The following is a 23,024-nucleotide window of genomic DNA, read 5'->3' as shown; positions in this document are numbered from 1 at the left end:
GTTAAAAGTTAATATACTCTTGCATTCAGTTTGCTTTTTGTTTTAGTTTTAGCTCATTTTTCTTTTGCCATGCAGCAATTCTTTAGTTTAATATAGTCCCTTTTTAATTATAATAATAATTTTTATTTTGACCAAGGTGGATATAGTCCCTTTTGCTTATTTTTCATTTTGTTGTCTTTGCCAGTGGTATCAAATCATTGAAGACACCTTTTAAGTCCAAATATTGGAGTATTTTGTCTAAGTTTTTCTCACTGTACTTTATAGTTTCTGCTCAGATCTCTATGTCTTTGATCAACTTTGAGTTGACTTTTGTGTAAGGTATGATACTGAGACTATGTTTTAACTTTTTATATGTAAAATTTTCCCAGCAAAATGTGAAGAACAGGCTATCTTTACTCATGTTTCTTCTATCATTTTCTTAGACCCTCTATCAAAAATTAACTGTTCAGACTTGAAGAAGCAAAGCAGGTTAGGGTGTTTGTCTTGCACACAGCTGATCTGGATTTGATCCCTGGCATCCCATATGGTCCTCTGAGGCTCCCAAGAGTAATTTCTGAGTACAATACAGGAAAAAACCCTTAACAATACAGAGTGAGGTCCAAAAACAAAACAAAACAAAAATAATGACTTTCCATATATATGAGCTTTTCTATTTGGGTATTTGATTCTGAATAGTGGCCTTATAGTCTATCTTTATTCCAGTACTAGAAGTTTTATTCTCTGTAGTTTTATAATAGTTTTTCTAGGTATGCTCTAGACTTCTAAGTGTGAACACCATAACTCAATAACTTCATGGTTTTTATTTGTCCTGGGATAATTTGGGAAAGAAAGGAATTTGGTTTGGGGAACAAAACAAGTTATACTCTGGCCTTACTCCTGGCCCACCCTCAAGGAATATTGATAGGGTGCTTGGAAGACTGTTGGGAAACTATATACATTTCAGAGGGTAGAAACTATGTCAGCTGTGTGCAAAGCAAGCACCTTCTCGCCCGCCATATTTAATGATTTATGAATGTACTCAGCTTTTACATATAAAATTTTAGGCGTCATATAAGTATAACCAACATGTAAGAAGTTTACTGTATATAAAACTGATAAAGCTTAGTTGTCTGAGAGCAGCATTTTATCTTTAAATTAATTTCAAGTTTGTATTGTTTTCCCCAGATACTAGTTGAAATATGATCTTAGAATTCTTATAAATATAACTTCATTGCTCTTTTTTAGTTTGTCAACACAGATTGCCAATGACATTAATATTCTAATATAAACAAATACAAAAGAATTTTCTAGTTCTCAAACCACCATAGTGCCCACTATATACTGTTTTGCATATAGACATGGAGCTCAAGTTTATTAGCATTTTGGGTATTTTGATGCAGTAGAAGTAATTAATTTTAAATTAAACTATCCCAGTATTTTATACTTTCTCTTTATTTATAAAAAAGAAAAAGAAAAGAAATATTTGGTGCCGAAGTGATAGCATTGTAGTATGGTGTTTGCCTTGCACAGAACCTACCAGGGATGAACCTGGTTTCGATCTCGCATCTCATATGGTCCTAGACCCTGCCAGGTCTTTATTTATTTTATTTATTTATTTATTTATTATAAATAAATTTCCTTATTTATTTTTCTTTTTTTTTTTTTGGTTTTGGGCCACACCCAGGATCAATTTCTGAGTGCAGAGTAAGGAATAACCCTTGAGCATAGCCAGGTATGGCCCCAAAATCACACCCACACCTACAAACACACACACACAAACACACACAGAGAAAATTTAGACATACACCAGAAAAATGGAAAATTTGTTTGCATATTATCTTTTAAATGTTGCATTATCTGTAATGGTAATTGTAATAATTCACCTTATGATAAATTTTATTACTATGATAACACGTTTACCAATGACTGCATATATATCTTTGATTTTTACTGATTTTTTAAATTTATCTTGCCACTTTTTTTTTTCGGGTTCAACAATTTTATTTAACGGGGGAAGGCGGCACCCTCCCCACCCTCTTCTCAGCGGTCAATCAGGCTCGGTTCCCCGAAAATCCTGGAGCCCTAAAAACGCCACTTTTCTAATACAGTTGAATTACATAATGAAAATCAAGTGTCTTTTCTAAAAGTTTTATAATGAAAATTAATTCTATTTAAGTGTTTCTTTGCAATGACCAATATTAATACCATGTGTAACGATAAGGATAATAATGCTTGAGAAAATTTTAAGCTGCCTAAACTTTCTACTCTCTAAAGAAAATATAAAATGCAAGAAGATAATAGCATTGCTTTGAGAATTTAAACATATAGCACAATTTAAAATATATCACTACTTTAGTATGTTGTGTATATATATATATATATATATATATATATATATACACACACACACACACACACACAAACTTGTGAAATATTCACTGTACTACAATTTAACAATAAGCATACTACTGGCCTTAAATAGTTTCTTTTTATTTTTTAAATTAAAGGAGGAAATATATGTAGAGTGGACGAGTTCCTTTGCAATAATACACTTTGCAAACTACTTTTCTGGGTGTGTGATGGTGAAGATGACTGTGGAGACAATTCTGACGAAGCCCCTGATATGTGTGGTATGACTTTTTATGTAACCTTAGATTGTACTATGATCTGCTGATAGAATATTCTTGCATGTATGAAGTGGTAAGATTCACCTTATATTCTGCTGTTTTCCTATTTTTAGGTAGATAAAATGTAATCACAGTTTAGCTCCTGTTCAGGTAATAAGAGTTTTTGCTCTCCAAACTTTATGACTTTAGAGAGAGAACTTCAAAAATAAACTTGCAGATGTCAACACTATTAAAAAGATAGATTATGGTCTGTCTGGAAGAATTTATAGTAGTTGACCTTTAAATTTGAGTAAGGTTTATAAAAGTACTTTGGCTTCACACCAAATTGATACTTTAGACTAAAAAAAAAGATGTTTTTGACAAATAAATACATGGGAAATAATGTGAATAAAAAATTTACATGGTTCCACATATCACTGAAACAGCTACTTTTTAGAGGAAGGGTACATACATGATATAACTATTTATCCTCACGAGTTGATCAGGATACAGATATATAGACCGAATGCATCATTATTATTGAATTTGAAATTTGAATATTATTTAATATTGAATTATGAAAACCTTCCTTAAATGGAAAACAGGGGATTGCAAGAATTCTAAAGTATCTCAGGAGACACTTAGGATTCTTGATCAGTTAAAGTGAATAGAACTAAATGTAAAGTCTTTAGGGTATAGTATTGCTCAGTTTCTGTGATACTGTAATTTTCAAGGCCATCTGGCTATATTTTAGGGCTAACAGGTTCTTGGGAACTTCTAGGACTATCCAGTTATTCAAGGGTCCAAAGTATTGCAGGAAATTAGGTCAGAATTAGGTTTGTAACATAACATAAACAGATTTGTAATATAATCTAGCCCCAGTTCTAACTCAGAAAATGTTGACAAAAATGTTTTCTCTTTTTTGAATTCAATCTTGTTTTGACACCTCTGATATTTATCAGAAATGTGCTTCTACAACTGAAAGCTATAAATTTGCAATTTTAGATCACTAAGATAAAGGATTTCTTACATTTATTTAACATTTTTACATTCTGGTCTCATTCGTTGCATCCAATATCTGCAAGATCAGTAGTGTAACCTGTAATAAAAAGGAAGGCCCTATTTTGATATAACTGAATAGCACTTCAAGTACATTATAGAAAAAGTGATATGTACATACTGAAAATTATGTTCTACTTGTTACAACAAGTTAACTTGATATTTTTGATAGATATGTACTACAAATGTCACAGTTGAGTGAAATGTATTAGACATTAAAGTAAAAACATACTTTAAAAAGTTTATAATTTAAAAACAGAAGACTACTTTTCATGACTATTATATATAAGTGTAACTGATGATATGTATAAGTAACTTAAATTATTTTACAGAATTGAAAAATTGACTAAAACTAAAGATATTTTTATTTCTGGTACATAATTCATAAAAAAGGTTTATTGACTATAAAGCCATAAAAGTTCAATTTTCTATGCTATATTTTTTTATTCTATTCTATATTCCACTTTAGTATTAAACTACTGAAAGGAATAGAAAATGTCTGTTAACTAATCCTCAGAAGCTCTAGAGTTATACCTCCCAAAACCAGGTAGAGATTCTCAACCAGATTCAATCTTAACCATTGAAATCATCATCCTTTTCAATTTTTCATCCCCCTTAGTGATTAGTATCAAAACTGTGTCGAGATATTGTAATAAAGATTTTGCTAACAAATAGAATAAAATAAAGCAAACAGTACAGGGTTTATTTTGTCAAGGATTTTTTTTCCTTTCATTTTGGGCCACATCTGGCAGTGCTCAGGGCTTACTATTGGCTCTGTGCTCAATCCCTGGTGGGCTCAGGATCCCCAAGGAAATGTTATGTTTATAGGACAAATTATAAATTTAACATACAGCACTTCAAGAAATGAAAGGGTGAGTTCTGGTTACAGGAATAAAATTAAGCTGAAGCTTTGTAAGACAAAGATTCAAAGACAGTATAAGCACAAGAAACAATGTGGGCAAATTAATGTTGATTTATAATAATATTTATTAAACTGCGGATATAATTATTTTTGTGATGTCATGATGATAAAAACAGGAATAAACCTAACTTCAAAGATCAGAGAATCTGCTATAAAACAGATTCTAATGATACCAAGATTATAGTCACAAATTATGATATATGCATTGAAAAACAATTACATAAAAATAAGACTACAACAACAAGAATTACATGGATTATAAAAACATCCCATGTGGGTATTAAAAAGTTTATTAGTGCCTTAGTAGGGAGAGGATACAATGGTAATCAAAAGAAACACATAGAGAAATGTACTAGAGGAACTCGATGCATCTGCTACTGCTCAAGAATAGAAAACAGGTAGATAGTCATTTTAAAAGTTTCTGAAGATTCAAGAGATTCCTGGAAACTGAGTTGATTTGGATGAAATTTTTTTAAGTTAGACTTAAAAAGTTAAACTACAAGAGAATTGTTACTATTGATGTCTTCTGCCAGTGCCACGTTTGGAGTTGAAGCAGGAGGGAGAAACAAGAGCCTCCTAAAATGCAAAGTGAAGAAGCATTGATGAGTCTCAAAAATCTAGGGCATGTGTCTACTACTTGAGATAGTATGGCTGAGTACACTAGAGATTTTAATTGTATTAAGTAGGAAGCCCTAGGGAAAAAAACTTTATTTTAAATCTCTTTTTCTGGGAGTGAGTGGTAGAATGGGTTACCATTCAACACTGGACTTAAGACATGGAATATGTCTAGGATGCTAGAGGAAAGGGAGGATGTTTAAAGAGATGATTATCAGAACATCCTGGGGATATCCAGCACCCATTCTTCAGAAATTTTTCTCTGAAGCTATATTTTTTATAATCACAATAAACCTGTATATTTCCTGTCTCTGAATTATAATATCAATATAAAGGGACAAGGCAAGTTAAGACTATGAGAGTTCTCTAAACCAACTTAACTGGTAGCAGGAGTAGTTGACAATCTAATGTAGTAGGTTATACAGATATGAAAGTAAATTAAAGGCAAAATTAATTATTTTAAATGATGAATCAATATAAGGGCAAGAGAGAATAAATTGCTAAGAGTAGTTTACTTGGTGTTTCGATGCTCATTGAATAGATGGGTAACATAAGAAGAGTAACAATTTCAGAAGAAAAAAGTGTCTAGAGAGAAGTATTTAAGAGTTAACACAAATTCTGTAAATAAATGTTATGAAAGTTGTCATATTTAATATTAGTGGTAGTAACAGAATAAAATAAGGATGTAAGGCTACAATATTGAGAAATATTAATTATTTATATAAATCCAATTCTCTATAAAGAGGTTGGGTTTCCCACAAAAAGATCACCTACAACCTACTACTCCTTGAATCAAATATTTAAAACCCATTCAGTCTTGTAGTGATTAAGAACTAGCAACCCAGAGTATTCTGAATAATTGAATTCTGGTCTTCCCTGTTATTCAGCCCTGTTCCTATTATCTCTATAATAATCTCTATACTCTGTCCATAAAATAACTTGAAATTTAAAAATACTGTTATATGTAAATTTTTATTTTTTTAACTTTATTTGTTTTTTAATTGAATGATTGGTATGGGGCCACACCCATCAGAGCTCAGGTATTACCCTGGCTCTGCCCTCAGAAATTGCCCCTTGCAGACTGAGGGACCATATGGGATGCCAGGAAAAACCAGGTTCCTCTCAGGTTGGCCACATGCAAGACAAATACCCTACTGCTGTGCTGTCTTTCCAGCCTCTATGTAATTATTTTTTATATCTACCCCAAACACAGACAAGATACTAGTCAGTTTCTTATTTACATATATAACTTAAATTTTATTTTGAATGTTATCTATTCCGAAGGAAAACAGATTACTGTGATAGGTAGGCTGCTGTTGTGATTTTCAGAGGATCATAATTCAGACAGTGAGATCTATCAGAGATTTAGGATGTTATTTTAATCATTTCAGTAAAAAGTAATGAAGAGTTGAAATTTTGTGATGGTTACTGATAAATAAAAATAAGAGGGTAACTACTGAATACAAATTAGATCTATTGACTATTCAGAGCTAAAGTTCAGAGATGAGAATTAATTTAAAATAATCCCAGTTATATTATTTTTGTGCCATTTACTGAACTATGAAAATAAGAAAAAGGTTGTATTTGGAGAAAAGAGGTCAAGCAAAGGAGACAAAAATTCATCTTTGAAAATATTGAATTTAAATTATTGAGCAAATGTCCTATATTACTATTGAATTGCAAAAAATTAAATGACATATTAAGACTTCCATTTGTAAAATAGACACAAAAGAATGTATAAAAATATCTAAGCTGAGAATTTAAGAATCAGAACAGGGAATACTGGATAGAATCATGGAACCTAGGTGTAAGGAAGGGATTTTTGTATTGTATTTTTGTGTTCCTAGGGTATATTCCTAGGAGTGGTATAGCTGGGTCGTATGGGAGCTCAATTTCCAGTTTTTGGAGGAATCTCCATATTGCTTTCCACCAGCAGTGGATAAGAGTCCCCCCAAAAAACAAACAAAACAAAACAAACTAAAAAAATATGTGAATGAGTGTTTGTGTAGTCAGGGCTTGCTGGGAAGGTTCCCACACAATAAATGGAGATGGCATGCAAAAAAAAAAAAATTCATGGAACCTTCCCCAAGTAAGGAGCAAATCATAAGAATTATAATAGCATAATTTAGAGAGCTAAAAATTGCAGATCAGGTAGTCATACAAAGAACAAATATAAAATTTTCTTTCTCATTTTTCTCCTCCATCAATTCCCCAACTCACACTCCTATCCAAAACACAAGTAACATACAGGTTTACACAACCCACATAAATAGAATATTTACTAATTTTCATAAATGTCACTTTATATGTCACAAATGCTTACTAAATACATAATTGTTTACAGAGATAGTTTAAAAATTCAAGTACTTGTAGCATATTATTTTTGCACATTTCCTTATTTTCAACTCTGGGCTTGTAATATAAGCTTACTAAAACTCTATTCTGTGTGAAATTGCTTTTTCAAATAGTTAAATGACCTGCTATTTTGTTTAAACTGTAAACATAAACTTATTTGACTCACCAGCTATGTAAATTAGGTCATATAGAAATGATACCATGAAGATTCTGTCTTGTTCTTACTTTACAGAATATATCAGTTGTGTACTTTTTCCAGTAGTTAATATGAAAAATGAGACTAATAGCTTTTATTATCACTTTTTCCTAGTATCTTCATGTAGCTAATTTACACAACAAAAATACTCAGAAAAGCAAGAATATGGATCTGAAAAAATAAAAAAAGAATAGTTTTTCAAATTTTTTACGCTACTTTGATTTATTTTCTTTTTTTTCCAGTCAAATATCATTGCCCACCTACAAGACCCCATAAATGTAGAAACAACAGAATTTGTCTACAAAATGAGAAAATCTGCAATATGATTGATGATTGTGGTGATAACTCTGATGAAGATCACTGTGATGGTATATCCATTTAATGTGAACTAATTGGTTTCATGAAAATTACAGATAATGTAAAAATGCATGGATAACTTTTTTTCCCAAAATGATGTTTAAATAATAATATGCATATATTTTATCATTATGATCTGCTAATGTTTTATTTGCTTAGTAAAATAAAGCTATAGAGCTATCTTCACTCTGCTATACTGTATATCTCTGATGATAACAGAAAATTCTACATGACAGAAAGTATAGTAGTGGTTTTAAAATGTTCTGTAAAGTAGCTCTTTTAAGGAAAGGTTTATATACATTAATGTTTGTCTATACAAAACCTTTTACAAATTTTAAAAATAGAAAATTATACAGCAGTTTTTTTTTAATAAATCCATACTTGAAGTGGGTTTGTCAGACTGAGACAGTTTGGATTTTTAAAAATTCCACTGATGGTAAAAATTCAAATATTTTCATATAAAATCAGTGTATTATTGCTATGTTTTATGTAAACACATTATTAGTTTTCAAAACTCCTTAAATGTATTCATTTGGTCTTGAGAGATTCAAAAAAAGAGTTGTGGCTCCAAGATATTTTCAGACCTTGGGGTGAGAGAAATAGTACAGGAGCTGGTACCCCAAATGATTCTCCGTGCCCTGTCAGAAGTGTTCCCCGAATATAGAGGAAGTCAGCCTGAGCATTACAATGTATGCTTCAAAAATAAAACAGCCTCCATAAAATCAAATTTGGTCAATGGTGAATTTGGTTATATGGTGAATAGATTTGTTTTGATGATGTGAGAAACTAATCATTTTCAATGAATCTATAGGAAAGCTTACAGCTAAAGCAAGACCTTGTAAAAAAGATGAGTTTGCTTGCAGTAATAAAAGATGTATCCCCATGGACTTTCAATGTGATCGACTTGATGACTGTGGAGATGGTTCAGATGAAGAAAGCTGCAGAATATGTGAGTTTATTTTCTATTGAACGAAGAGAACCGAAAGTACAATATTTCCTTTATTGTGACTATTTCTTTCCTGTAACTGTGTGGAAAATTTGCTCCTCAAGATGCACTTTCAAAATATTGAAGGCTTTTTTCAAAGAAAATTTAGAGCTACACTTTGAAATTATGAAGTTAGAAAGATTGATTTTGCAGAGTACTATTATTAAAGCAAAGACTTTTATGTTCAAGTGCAAAATTTGATGTGAGCCAATAGTTTATATTATATACTATTTTAATTTGTTAAGCATACATTTGGAATTCTTTAAATTTTAGTTATTTGAATGATGATTTATTTACTAACATATATTAAATGCTTTAAAACTATGGTTAATTATTAATTTTACTTCCTATTAATTTTTTACTTTTGATTTTCATACTAAAAGAAAATTAGTAACTTAAATTGCACTGCTTATATAATCTATGCAATGTTTCCTACTTTGAAATAATTTGCTATTTCTTTTTCACTTAATGCATCTAAATTATTTCTTCCTGGGTGATAAAACAATGATCACATATATCTCAGCTGGGATAAAATTCCACTGGTGTGTTTTAATAATTTTAAATACTAAAGAGTGAGTAGTTAGTATTCTGATCATTAAAGTTCTCGTATATCTCATAAAACTTTTGGTTTAACCAAAATAAATGCTTTTAATGAAATGTTTTTTCTGTTACTATGATAAAAAGAGGAGAGGACTCTTGGAGTAAACCTTAAAGGAAGTGAAAAACTCTGTAATCTCTAAACATCCACTGTTTATTGAAAGAAGAGATGAGAAAACATGTAGGTAACCAAAGATAGACATCCTTGAGTGACCTTAAGGTGCTGGTCCTCTTGTAAAGAAGGGATGAACATAGAATATAAAGTGTTAGTTGTAAGTTGTCCTTCTCTGGAAGCCTCGGTTTCATTAAATAGTATTGAGATTTCACCCTTTTCCCACTATTTTATATTTAACAGGGGAGTATCTTATTGGACTGTTGGGTTGAAAAGTTTGAGGACAGTTTCTAACCTGAAAATAAGAGAATTTTTCTCAGCTTCATAGAGGACAAGAGCCCTTGGGGCAATTCACCTAATAATTTTGTTATTACTTTTGCTGGAGATAGGATAAATTTGAGCCTTGCTATAACTAAATGTTCACTGCCTGTTAAGTAGGAAAAGCCTTCTTTGCCAAGAGGGATGTTTTCTGTCCCTATCAATATCATGTTTCTCATATATGTCAATACTTAAATGAATACTTTTCTTGAAGAGAGATAAAGAAATTAATTACAACCACTGTGCTGGTTATTACAAATAAAATTTAAGATTCAACATAACTTGTGTTATAGTATATCATGCATGGCAATATCATATATTCAAATGCTATTTCTTATATGTATGTTAGGACTAAAAATACACTTAAGTAAAGTTGATTTACAATCTTGCTTGAATTAAATATATTACCATTAAAGAGTACCTGAATACTGTTTATCAATAAACTGGGCTAGTTATAAAATACCCACATCTTTAGCGATCATGTAGAACATATTTGTATATTACACTATTAGTAAAAATGGCTTTTCCCTAAAATCACTCACTTTTGACTTCATTTTAGAAACTAGTATAGTTTGAAAAGCAAATACAAATATCAATTGTTGGCATGTTGACAGCTTTGTCTGCATTCTATGTTCATTTTTTAATCTATATAGATGTATATAATATACATATGTGCAGATTTTAAAAAGCTTAATATATTGCTAGTTGTTAATAAAACATTTAAATTGTTTATATATAGATATATATAAGAATTGAGAGTTTTTATGGAAGGAAAGATGACCACAATGCAATAAGTTATATAACTTCAACTTAAGAAAAATCTCTAAATTTCTACTTCAGTATTGATGACATTTTTTAAATCCAATCCTAGTTCCTACTGAATATACCTGTGAAGATAATGTGAGCCCATGTGGAGATGATGCATATTGTAATCAAATAAAAACATCTGTTTTCTGTCGCTGTAAGCCTGGATTTCAGAGAAACATGAAAAACAGGCAGTGTGAAGGTATAGTACATTTCCTCAACAGCTTGCTCTTAAATCTTTCAATTATAAAAAACTCCAAAGGCAGCTAAATTGCTATATGACAGGGGATTGATTTTCATCAAAGTGGTGTGTATCTAAGGAACACTCCTTATGAGAGTAAAGCCCTTGGGGTCAAGGGTCTTGTTTGTATGACTCAATGCTAACTGTCACTGAGGCCACAAAGCCCTTTCAGTAGCAGAATCAGAACTGCAGGAGATTCAATTGTATTGCTAAAGTACTGTATTGAAATGCAAATGATGCAATTGCTGGTTTGGAAAATATTGGAAAATTAGAGGTACTTCACAAGAAGAACCTATTCATAATGACCCATTTTTTAGTAATGTTTCGTATAAAGCAGCCACAAGCAATTTAATTTTAGATAATTAAGAACTTTTGTACTAACCCCATGTCCTAAATTTTGTTTTCTTATGATCAAGATGTGTCTTTTACAATTCAAAAACAGGATAAAAATCAATCACTAATAACTTACTTGGTATTTAAAAAGTTGAGCATTCAGGAGTGTAGGTCTCACAGTAATTGTGACTATAATTTATATCACGGTTTAGGTAGTCATGGAATGCACATCTCCATATGTTTTCTTTAGTTTCTTCACTAAAATGGATAGAAATGTGATTAGTAACAAATCTTTTTTTTTTTTGGAAAATTCATTCACCTTCCTTTTCTATTAACTCTTGATGCTATTCTTGAATAATTTTAATAGTTTTATATTATGTCAAAGTAGTACCCAGAGGCCACTATTGCCAATTCCATTCATACTCAGGCACCTCCAGCACAGTGATGCTGAAGAACTATGTGGTGCCAGGGATTTGCACTGGGTTTGCATAATCTCTACCATTTCTTTAATCACTCATTAAACCTCCTTAAGGTTGAATTTTATAAAATATACAAATGTTTTCATTCTGTTTGCCATACATTTTGCAATGTTAGTTAATAAATGGAATTTTAGAAGAAGAGTATGACTTAGTGTTTAGGAGGAACATTGGCCTTGGTTTGTAATCAAAATAATTTAAATTGTAGGTGTCCTTCATTTATTACAGAAGAAAAAAGCTTCATAAATAAATTAGTTAATAAAAAAAACCATTTAAGCTATACATGTAAGGGAAAAGATTAAAACAGGAAGCAGTGCAACAAGAGAAGCATATTAGAAGGTTTTGGCATGTTGTTTTCTTTGTTTGTTTTGTTTTGTTTTGTTTTGGGGTCACACACGGCAGCGCTCAGGCGTTACTCTTGGCTCTACTCTCAGAAATCCTTCCTGGCAGGCTCATTTGGGGGACCGTATGGGATGCCAGGATTCGAACCACCGTCCTTCTGCATGGAAGGCAAAGGCCTTACCTCCATTCTATCTTCGGCCCCTTGGCATGTTGTTCTGTCAAGCAGTATTCTATCTTGCTGGAAATGTGTAAGATTTTACCATCTTTTTCAAAAATTTTTTATTTAAACGATGTTTCAGAAATTAGGAGGGAAAGATGCTTTTGTCCATTCTCTGAATCATAAGGGAAAGTGCCACTTTATTTCATCATCCAATTTTTGCTTATTTTTGCTTCATAAAACCACTATTACTTGGGACTGGAGCGGTAGTGAAATTGGTAAGGCGTCTGCCTTGCCCTTGCTAGCCTAGGAGGGACCGTGGTTCGATCCCCCGGTGTCCCATATGGTCCCCCAGCCAGGAGCAATTTCTGAGAGCATAGCCAGGAGTAACCCCTGAATGTCACCGGGTGTGGCCCAAATACAAAACAAACAAAACACTATTACAAATAACTTCAAAAGCCACTATTACAAACAATTGTATTTAAACTTATAACTACTAATAAATAACATCTTTTTTGTTTGTTTTGGGGCAACACCTGGTATTGTTCTTGGTTTACAGGGGTAAGCTTTGTACTTAGCAATCACTTCTGATGGATTCAGGGGACAAATCTGGGGGTTCTTGGAGTTGAAATCATGTTGGCTGCAAATAAAGTGCCTCAAACAATATCTGTTTAATGTTTATCATGGTTAAAAAAATCTGGTAACATATTTTTACATTATACATTATATTTTTAAAGTATGCAAAGCAAACAAATAAATAAGACTGTCCATATCACTTTAGCTTACATTTTAATCAGAAACAGGAATTATAGTGATGGAACTGCCTAAAAGAGCATTTTTCAATGTCTTATAGTAGAGATGACCAAAATATACGAATATAAGTTAAAATCTTGACAATATTATTTGCAATGGTCTCTGATAAATTATCATCTAATTTATTGATCATCTATTATTGATTGAACTAGATACTAAATAAGAGTATTTTTTTATTTTTATTATATCTTGTTATTTTTGTCCTCATAATGTGTTATATAATATAGAACAATTATTACACGTTGTGGGAATTGTATTGATTGAAAAAAAAATTTAGGAAAAATGTATGCAGTCACTAAAATCACCTTACCTTATTATTTATTTTGTAATTTAAAATTGAAAATGTATACCAAGCCACAGATTATTGTCCAGGCTTTTATTTATTCTTTTACACTTTTCTTATCTCCTTTCTCTTATTTTTCCTCTGGTATGTATATATCATCTACATATATAGATCTCTAGGTTTTGTTTGTGGCTTTTATATAACAACAGCTTTTGCTCAATCAGTATATATGTTTATGTATGTTTATATATGTGATTTAGAGACACTTTGCTTTGGTGGAGACAAGGCAGGCCTAAACTTCAGGTAGAAATCAATCCACAAATAGCATAATTATTTATGTAAAGGTGGGAAGATTTTGAGCAAACAAAGGAATAAACTGTGACAATTAATGAGGTATAGGTGATGTGGATATTTTGATAGAAATAAATTGGAGTGTTTTTTGAGTGCATAAACATTAGCATAATTTAAAATGAATATTTTTAAATATTAAATGAATTAGTAAATAATATATACATAATTAATTTTATTAAAAATTGACATGAAAAATTGTTATGATCTAAATAAATTGCAAGTCACAGACCTGAGCAGTCTTCTCAAAGATAAAGAAATAGGAATAAAAAGTTCAAAGAAGAAAACAATGTCTTTTTTAAATGTGCAATAATTAAAGTGTTAATTGGGGTATTGCTAATAATATTTTGAGTTCTTTTTTGTAGACTTAAATGAATGTTTGGTTTTTGGCACGTGTCCTCATCAATGTATAAATATAGAAGGATCATATAAATGTCTATGTGACCAGAATTTTCAAGAAAGAAATAATACCTGCATAGCAAAAGGTAAGATTACAAATAATATTTCAAATTCTATTAATTTTTCACTATAAAGATTTAAGGAATAAGAATGCTATATTTTGTGCTATTTAATAGTATATATAAAATGTAACCTATCCCTTTCATCATAAAACACATAAATTTTAATGCTAGTGAACTTGGCCAGTTAGATTATTATAATTACTAATAATTACTATGTGTAATCTAGAATGCATTATAAACACATCTATAATATTCATAGGAAGAAGAAACAAGGATAAAACTATGACAAACTCTTGGTCAACAAAGTTGATATTACAAGCTAGATGTTTGAGGGTTCAGGGGGTGAATTAAGAGATAGACTAAAAGTGATATAACAACATTGATAGTACTGGATACTGATGATGGTGGATTGCAGTAATGTTGCACATCAAAAATACAAGTGCTAACATTATAGTAGTCAGATTACTAGTAGTCCGATTATGATAAATTTTAAATTAAAAATCAATGTAATGTAATAAAACGTTCATTATTGTCTGCTTATAATTTATTTTAAATAATTCCACCTCTGGAATACATTGCCCACGTAAAAGAAAAAAATAATAATGGAAATAAAACTTTGAATAAAGATTTTGTTTTAAAAGAAAGCTATATTGGGGCCAGAGTGATAGTGCAGTTGAAGAGCGTTTGCCTTGTATGCAGCTGATCCAGGACGAACCTCAGTTCGAGCTCCAACGTTTCATATGGACCCCCAAGCCAAGAGCAATTTCGAGAGCATAGCCAGGAGTAACCCCTGAGCATCACCAAGTGTGGCCCAAAAACCTAAATAAATAAATAAATAAATAAATAAATAAATAAATAAATAAATAAATAAAAGCTATATTTTAAACTGTAGACTTCAAAAGTCTTAAAAATACCATTCAAAATTATAACATATACTTGGACTCTTGTTAAGGACTTTGTGTTCATACTTTTTCTAAAAATATGCTACCTTAAATATTGTTAGTTACATGAATTTATGGAATAATATTAAAAAAGCTACTATATGTAAAAAATAGCATGGTCAAAGAAAAGTAATCAGGCTAAAATGTTAACATTTCATTTATTCTGACTTGCATGTTCTTAGAAAAGTCAGTAAGTCATTTGAACCACTTTCCTTATATGTTAATGTGAAATACTCATTCCTACATTCTGTGTTTTTTTTTGGGGGGGAGGGGGGCGGGAGGGTCATGTGACATACCAAATATCAGCCAATCAATGTGCTCTCAGGGATCAAAACCAAGACTTCCACGTTTAAACTATGTGGTCTGGACCTTTGAGACAGCTCCCTGGCACCTAATGGTATTTTAAATGCTGTAAATTCTGAAAGGTTTCTCAAAAACATGCTACAAAATTCCAAACTGAAAGTATTATTTATTTGTAAATTATGTGGCATTATAACATAGGTATCAACACTGCTATAGATGAGTTCCCTTAACGGATTCTAAACAAAATAGAGATTATGGGACTTCTATAATCAACATATATCATTTTATAATAAAACTTTTTAAGAGAGTACCAGGGAGGTAATTCAAGGGGTAGAGCACATCTGTAACATGTACAATGCCCTACATTATATTCCCAGAACTAAGCAAACAGGTTGTAGCTCTGATGTACCCTCAGCACATCTAACTGACTGTGATAGCCCCATGTATTACCAGCCAGAGCACCTAATAGCCAGGTGTGTTACTGGATTGAACATTGAAACAGAAAAACTACATAGAAGTATATTTAATATCAAAATGAAAAAAATACAGCATAAAATAAACGAAAGACTTCATTTTTTATTTCATTTTTTGGACTAAAGTTATGGTCACTCATCTATAAACAATGATTAGAATTGTTTGGGACTTAATGACTGCATCAATACAATCTAAATATTGAAAACCAAGTCTTCAAAATAATGTATTGTGGGGCCGGAGTGGTGGTGCGGAGCGATAAGGTATCTGCCTTGTTGGCGCTAGCCTAGAACGAAAAGCAATTCAATCCCCCAAGGTCCCACATGGTCCCCCAAGTCGGGAGCGATTTCTGAGTGCATTGCCAGGAGTAACCCCTGAGCGTCACTGGATGTGCCCCCCCCAAAAAAAAACAAAAACAAAAACGAATGTATTGTGATTTACTACATAGAAATCTCTCATTCGGGGGGACCAGAATGGTAGTATAGTGAACATGGTACTTGTTTTGCTCACTGCTGAACTGGTTTTGTTCCTTAGCATTTCATAGGAATCTCTAGGACCACTCACGTAATCAAACAATGATCCTTTATTGCAGAGCCATAACAGCCCTTCCAGCTGTTAACCCCCCCCAAAAAAAATTTCTTTATTGAAAATGGGAATATTTTCTACAAATACATTTTTCTAGCTGATGGCAAGCATTGCTGAATTTCTTCCAGAAAATCCATATTAAACATTTTTAAATCATACTTATTAAAACATCCTGATTTACAGTTATTCATAATACAGTTATTTCAGGTATACATTTTCGCACAACCCCACAACCAGTATGATTTTCCCTGCACTAATGCCCCAGTTTTCCCCTCCCACCACCCAGGACGCCCCTTAACAAATTCATGACAAATCTGTTTTATTTTGCTTGTTCTAAGAAAACTTAAATAAATGGAATGATCAGAAAATACATGAATAAAAGTAAATTTGTTATGATTGATTGCTATATGAATTTAATCTATGAAAATACAGAAATTGTAATATTTAATAAGCATTTAACATTTTTAATGGGGGCTAAATTGTTAGTGCAATGGATATGGCATTTGCCTGGCATGTTGTTGACTCGGGTTCAATCCCCCAAAAACTCATCTTGTGTCCTCAGAGCACCACTAGAAGTAATTACTGAGTCCAGAACCAGGAGCAACATGTAAGCTGTGCTTGTGTGGCCCCAAAACATACAAAATATTTAATATAATATAATACATCTCGCATTTACATAAGTCTGTTTTCAAATTCATGATTTCTGTTCCATTAAAGATATGAACTCTTGGGCCTGGAGAAATAGCACAGCGGCGTTTGCCTTGCAAGCAGCTGATCCAGGACCAAAGGTAGCTGGTTCGAATCCTGTTGTCCCATATGGTCCCCCGTGCCTGCCAGGAGCTATTTCTGAGCAGATAGCCAGGAGTAACCCCTGAGCACCACCGGGTCTGGCCCAAAAACAAACAAACAAACAAACAAACAAAAAAAGATATGAACTCTTTAATAAAAAGAATTATAAAAGAGTTATATAAAAAGAGTTAATAAAGAGATGAATTCCTTTAATAAAAGTAAATAAAAACTTAACTTTATTTTGTACTGTCAATTAATGTCCATGACATTAATATGACTATTTTAATAATTTGAAAATATTTACAATATATAATGATTTTATTATTTAGTAAGTGTAGAGAGCATTAATAAGTCTTAAAGGTGAGTATAAAGTGCTTTATCATAAGGGAATATATGTTTATATTAGAAAATACTATATTATAGATACTGCTTAAGTGTGCAAATGCACACAAGAAATCACAGTAAAAAATCTCTATACATGTAAAAATGCAGATAAGATATACAACATTTATTATATATTAGAAAATAATTCATTTTTGGAAATGTATAAAATACCTTAGCAAGTTAGGAATAAACATATCTTCATCAAACTAGTCACAGGCAGTCATAGAACAAAGAGTGAGTGCAAAATTAAGTGTTTAATGAAATTTTAGATACTTCATGAAGAGTAAAATATGGTATAAAGTTAAATTTTAATGGTAAATAAACTGTATGAGCATGGCAATTGAAGATAATTAAAGTGAAAATAATACCTTTACATTAGTTGAAATTCACTTTATTTTTGTATTTTATTATAATAATCTCCAGGCACTGAAGATCAAGTTCTCTACATTGCTAATGACACTGATATCATGGGTTTTATATATCCATTCAACTACAGTGATGATCATCAACAAATTTCTCATATTGAACATAATTCAAGGATAACAGGGATGGATGTATATTATCAAAGAGATATGATTATTTGGAGTACTCAGTTTAATCCAGGAGGAATTTTCTACAAACAGATTCATGGAAGAGAAAAAAGGCAAGCAAACAGTGGCCTGATTGTAAGTAGATAATTTGAATATCTTACAGGTCTATGTAATCTCATATTCCTGTTCATATCTTAACCTTCCTATAAAAAGATCATCAATATACTCAATGGTTCTTTTATTTATCTTTCTATAGAAATAAAACATTTGCCTATTCATTTATCAAAGTATGTGTCAAAGTAAGCTATGGTACTTATTTAAAAATTTAATTATAACAAGTGCTAGGTTTTGGATTTATTTTTTGGTTAAATTTTGTTTGTTTGAGGGCTATGTCCAGTGGCACTCAGGAATTACTCCAGGCTCTGTACTCAGAAATTACTTATCAGACTCCGGGGCTCATATTGAATGCTGGGGATGGAACTGTGGTCAGCTGTGTGCAAGGAAAATTATCTATCCACTGTGCTATCACTCTAGCCCTGCGTTATAACAGTTTTTAATCAACTTACTTTATGTTAAAAATAGTAAAAAAAATAGCTATTTATAGAATGCATTCTATTTAGTAGTGTAAACAATATATTATGATTGTTATTTTAATAATTATTAGAAGATATTAGAAACTATCTCTATTTTAAATTTAGAAAATAAATTTAGTAGTATGCAGAGAAAATGCTTCACTTTTAACAATATAAAATGTATACTTCTCTTCTAGGGCAGGAGATCATAAAATAGTGTACCAATTTCTTCTGAGTCCTAATAACTATATTTTGGGAAACATTCAAAACAACCCCAATATTGTTTCCTGGTGTTGATGGACATATTGATTATCAAGGTTTTTCCTTTTGAGAAAAATAACTGGAACGTTTATTTTGATTTGTAGCTGTAGGTCATCTTTTTCATTTGGGGACATGTCAAATTATTGTGTATTCTATATTTTGATGTCACCTTGGAGAAAAACTACAGATAAATTTTTATTTTTATGGATCTAGCCCCTTCTCCTACAACAAAAATGTCAAGTGCTATCACAGCAGGATATAACGGAAGCTTTCTATTTGAAAATAATTAAAGGGAACTAGCTGGAATATCTCACTTCATTGTGATATCTGCCAAAAGATTTAAACCCAGGAACACAATATTGCAAAAATCTGTAATTCGAATATATTATTACCAGCAATAGGAAGAAATGGCCTGGTTTAACATAAACTATATTAGCTTTTATGTTTAATTTAGATTAAGTTTTTCTGAAAATATACATGTATATGCATATATCTTAGAATGGACATCTCATATCGTTCTGGCCCAAACACAGATTCAGTTATAAAATAGCTTAAATATATTATTAAAAAGTCTAGAACACATTTATTAAATGTTTTAGATCATCCCTCCCGTATTCAGTATATAATGTATACTTTCATATTATCAGATCAGTAGATGGACACAAAATCTTAACTAGCATTACCTCTATATCCAAAATAGAGTTCTGCTTTGCACAAATATAGCTGCCTTGTAATATGCTTTGAAGTTACACTGCCTAGATTTCATTCTTGTGCTTGTTGTTTATTTTTCTCTTTACTATATTCTTTATTAAAACTTCCTATATTTATATTTTAAATATGCAGGTATTAAAATCAATTCAAATTAAAATTAAATTAAAATTAAAATCAATATGTGAAATATATGAATATTATAGTATATAGTCTATAATTTATGTATAACATGTTAACAGTTCATGCATAACTGATTGTGGATGGTGATGACATTGATGATAAAGATGTCATTGGTGATGATTGTTAAAAGATGTTTCTGGGCCTGGAGAGATAGCACAGCGGTGTTTGCCTTGCAAGCAGCCGATCCAGGACCAAAGGTGTTTGGTTCGAATCCTGTTGTCCCATATGGTCCCCCGTGCCTGCCAGGAGCTATTTCTGAACAGACAGCCAGGAGTAACCCCTGAGCACCGCCGGGTGTGGCCCAAAAACCAAAAAAAAAAAAAAAAGATGTTTCTAATAAATAATTATACTAAAATTATATGTACTTCCCTTTGAATGATATCATTACTATTATGAATTTTTATTTGGCTGTAATTTTCAGTGAATATTTTATTTAAATCTTATTTTTTACTTGGAGGGTACTTCATAGAAATTAAAAATTGTATTATTAATTTAACACTAAAGGGCTTGATAATTGTTACTATGGGTAGGATACAGGCCTTACAAATAGCCTATCCAGTTTTGATTCCCAGAACTACAGTTCTGCTGAATCTTCCAGGAATGATCCCTCAGCACAAGTTCAGGAGTAAACTCTGAAGGTGTGAACATTTTCCTATCCTAAATGCTTAAGGCCACACTAAAGATGACAATTATTTATCCTTCTTTTCTAATGTATTCTATGTTGATATCTTAATGTATATAAACAAATAGACTCAAAACAACCCCAATATAAAAAAATAGTTATTGTAGGGTAATTTAATGCTATTTGAAGTTAGGTAGCTATACTCTGATAGGACAATATTTAGATTTAAGAGAGGTTATATTGACTATTCAATATTATATCAAAGTTAATTCAGTGAAAAGCATCTGTGGTCATAGTAGGTAACCATGTAAGTCCCTGTTCGAGAGAAAATATATGTAATTTTTAAAAATATCAAGTACTTTAAATCTATACAGTCAGCTGGAACCTATTTTTTATCTTTCTAAAATCCACCTTGTTTATATGGAATTGATTTTCTGCCTTTATTAATTATACTGACATGTATTATATTAGTTATATCAATAGACACCAAGTTATTTATTAGTTTAATAATTTTACAAGCTATTTTACTTTATAAGTTTTTGTACAGATTTAAATGATCCTAACCCAACAATTCCCCAGATCTTGGAAAATGAAACTCGGAATTTTTTCCTAAACTGAATATAGAACATGATTCTATCTGTTATCAATAGGGTTTGTGAAGACAATAGAAAATGCAGGAGAAACAGAACAAGTATAAATACTTTAGTTTTAACTATAGACTAGTAAACTATATTATAGTAGGACAGCTTGTAGCACAATCTGGAAGATGTCTTGAAGATACATTTTATACTATGTTATGTCATAAATCAAAAGATAATATTATTCAGGTGGTTCAATACCCAAGTAGTCCATGCCAAAGAAAGTTAATTTCTACTATAATATCTCTGAAAAGAAGTAGGATTATCCTTCTCTTAACTGTGAAAATGGTTGGAGTACAATAATTACTAATTCAAATTTCAAATGCAGACTAATTTCCTTATATATAAAAACGATTATAATTTTCTGGAGCTGGAATGATAGTTCTGTGGGTATCTGACTGCAGCTAATCCTAGTTTGGATACCAGCAATCTTACAATCCCCTGAAAGTAAAAGGAGTGACCTGAGGGCAGAGCCAGGAGCAAGCTTTGGACACCTCTGGGTATTACCCATAAATACAAAAAGAAAAAAGGAAAAATGTAGATATACATATGTAAATAAGTTTTTAACTCTCCATCAAGGGATTCTCTATGTCTCATGTTACATTTGTTTAAAAAGTAAATGCATGGGAGGGTCATAGAAGAGTGGATATTGTGAGACCATAGCATGCCTATGACGCAAATTATAATTTTGGCATATGAAGCATTGAGTGCAGTCCTGAAGCTCCCCTCACAGAGTTGGGGGCTCAGAGCCTGCTACCACTCTCATTATAACTTGGGTAATCCCCACATCGACACCACATCACTCTACCAGTTCAGTGTCCTGAGATCCTTGTTCTGAACTACCTAGCTTGGGTGGTAGAGAATCCTGGTGGGTCCCTAATATTCCTGGCCACAAGTTGGAATACCCTCCTCAAGTAAATAAATTGTTAATAGATTGTATATGTCAAAAGGAGCCTTATTTGCTTAATATCAGGACAATTGAATAAAGAGATACTTTAAAAATCCCTACTGTTTAGTTTTCGATTTATTTTTTCACATTAACTACATAAGTAAATACTACATAAAATGTAAATTTATATTATATGAGCTATTTTAAACAGTTACATTATTTAGCGTTGAGTAAATCCAAAGTATTTACATATCATCTAATAAAACTTTTATTGTATATGTAATATAATTCATAGAGAAATCACAGTTAAAACTGAAATTAATCTTATTCCATATTTGTGTGCTTTCTTGTCTATAATATCTGTAGTTTACTTGAAGGTGAGAATAACAGTTTTTAAAATGGTTTTTCTCTTAAGGAATGAAGGGAATACCAAGAAGAGCGCAGGTAGTTTTTAATGAATGAAGAATGCTAAATCACAATGGTTATATTTAAAAATGGCATCCTTTCTTTATGAGGAAAAAAAATTAAGCCTAGCTAGTTTTGTTTAGGATTCAATAGAAATTATTTTAAAGTTCATTTAGGGTAATGAAAACTAAATGATAAAAATACCACAAAATAGTGAGCTTGTAATCCAAAAATAATTTTATTTTATCTTCCAAAAATTTATATACTTTGTCCATTTTACTTTCTTATTTTATTTTCATTTCACATATGACAGAGGTGAGGTAGCGATATATTCTCCCCAATATAGGAGGTAACATACGTTGTCTGTGAACTCAAATAAAATAA

General features: G+C 31.4%; 1 protein-coding gene across 1 annotated transcript in view; it reads left to right on the top strand.

Moving 5' to 3' along the window:
• LRP1B (LDL receptor related protein 1B) overlaps window positions 1–23,024 on the top strand; it is a 1,191,264-nt gene that overhangs the window by 1,049,415 nt on the left and 118,825 nt on the right. Inside the window, 6 exon segments of the mRNA XM_049772845.1 lie at window positions 2,487–2,609; window positions 7,975–8,100; window positions 8,901–9,038; window positions 10,973–11,107; window positions 14,264–14,383; window positions 18,256–18,497. Coding sequence (XP_049628802.1) covers window positions 2,487–2,609; window positions 7,975–8,100; window positions 8,901–9,038; window positions 10,973–11,107; window positions 14,264–14,383; window positions 18,256–18,497 — 884 coding nt within the window.

This window comes from Suncus etruscus, chromosome 5 (assembly GCF_024139225.1).
Source record: "Suncus etruscus isolate mSunEtr1 chromosome 5, mSunEtr1.pri.cur, whole genome shotgun sequence".
In the NCBI taxonomy this organism is placed as follows: domain Eukaryota; kingdom Metazoa; phylum Chordata; class Mammalia; order Eulipotyphla; family Soricidae; genus Suncus; species Suncus etruscus.
The sequence above is the reverse complement of the archived record's forward strand: the minus strand, read 5'-3'. Positions and strand labels throughout refer to the sequence as shown.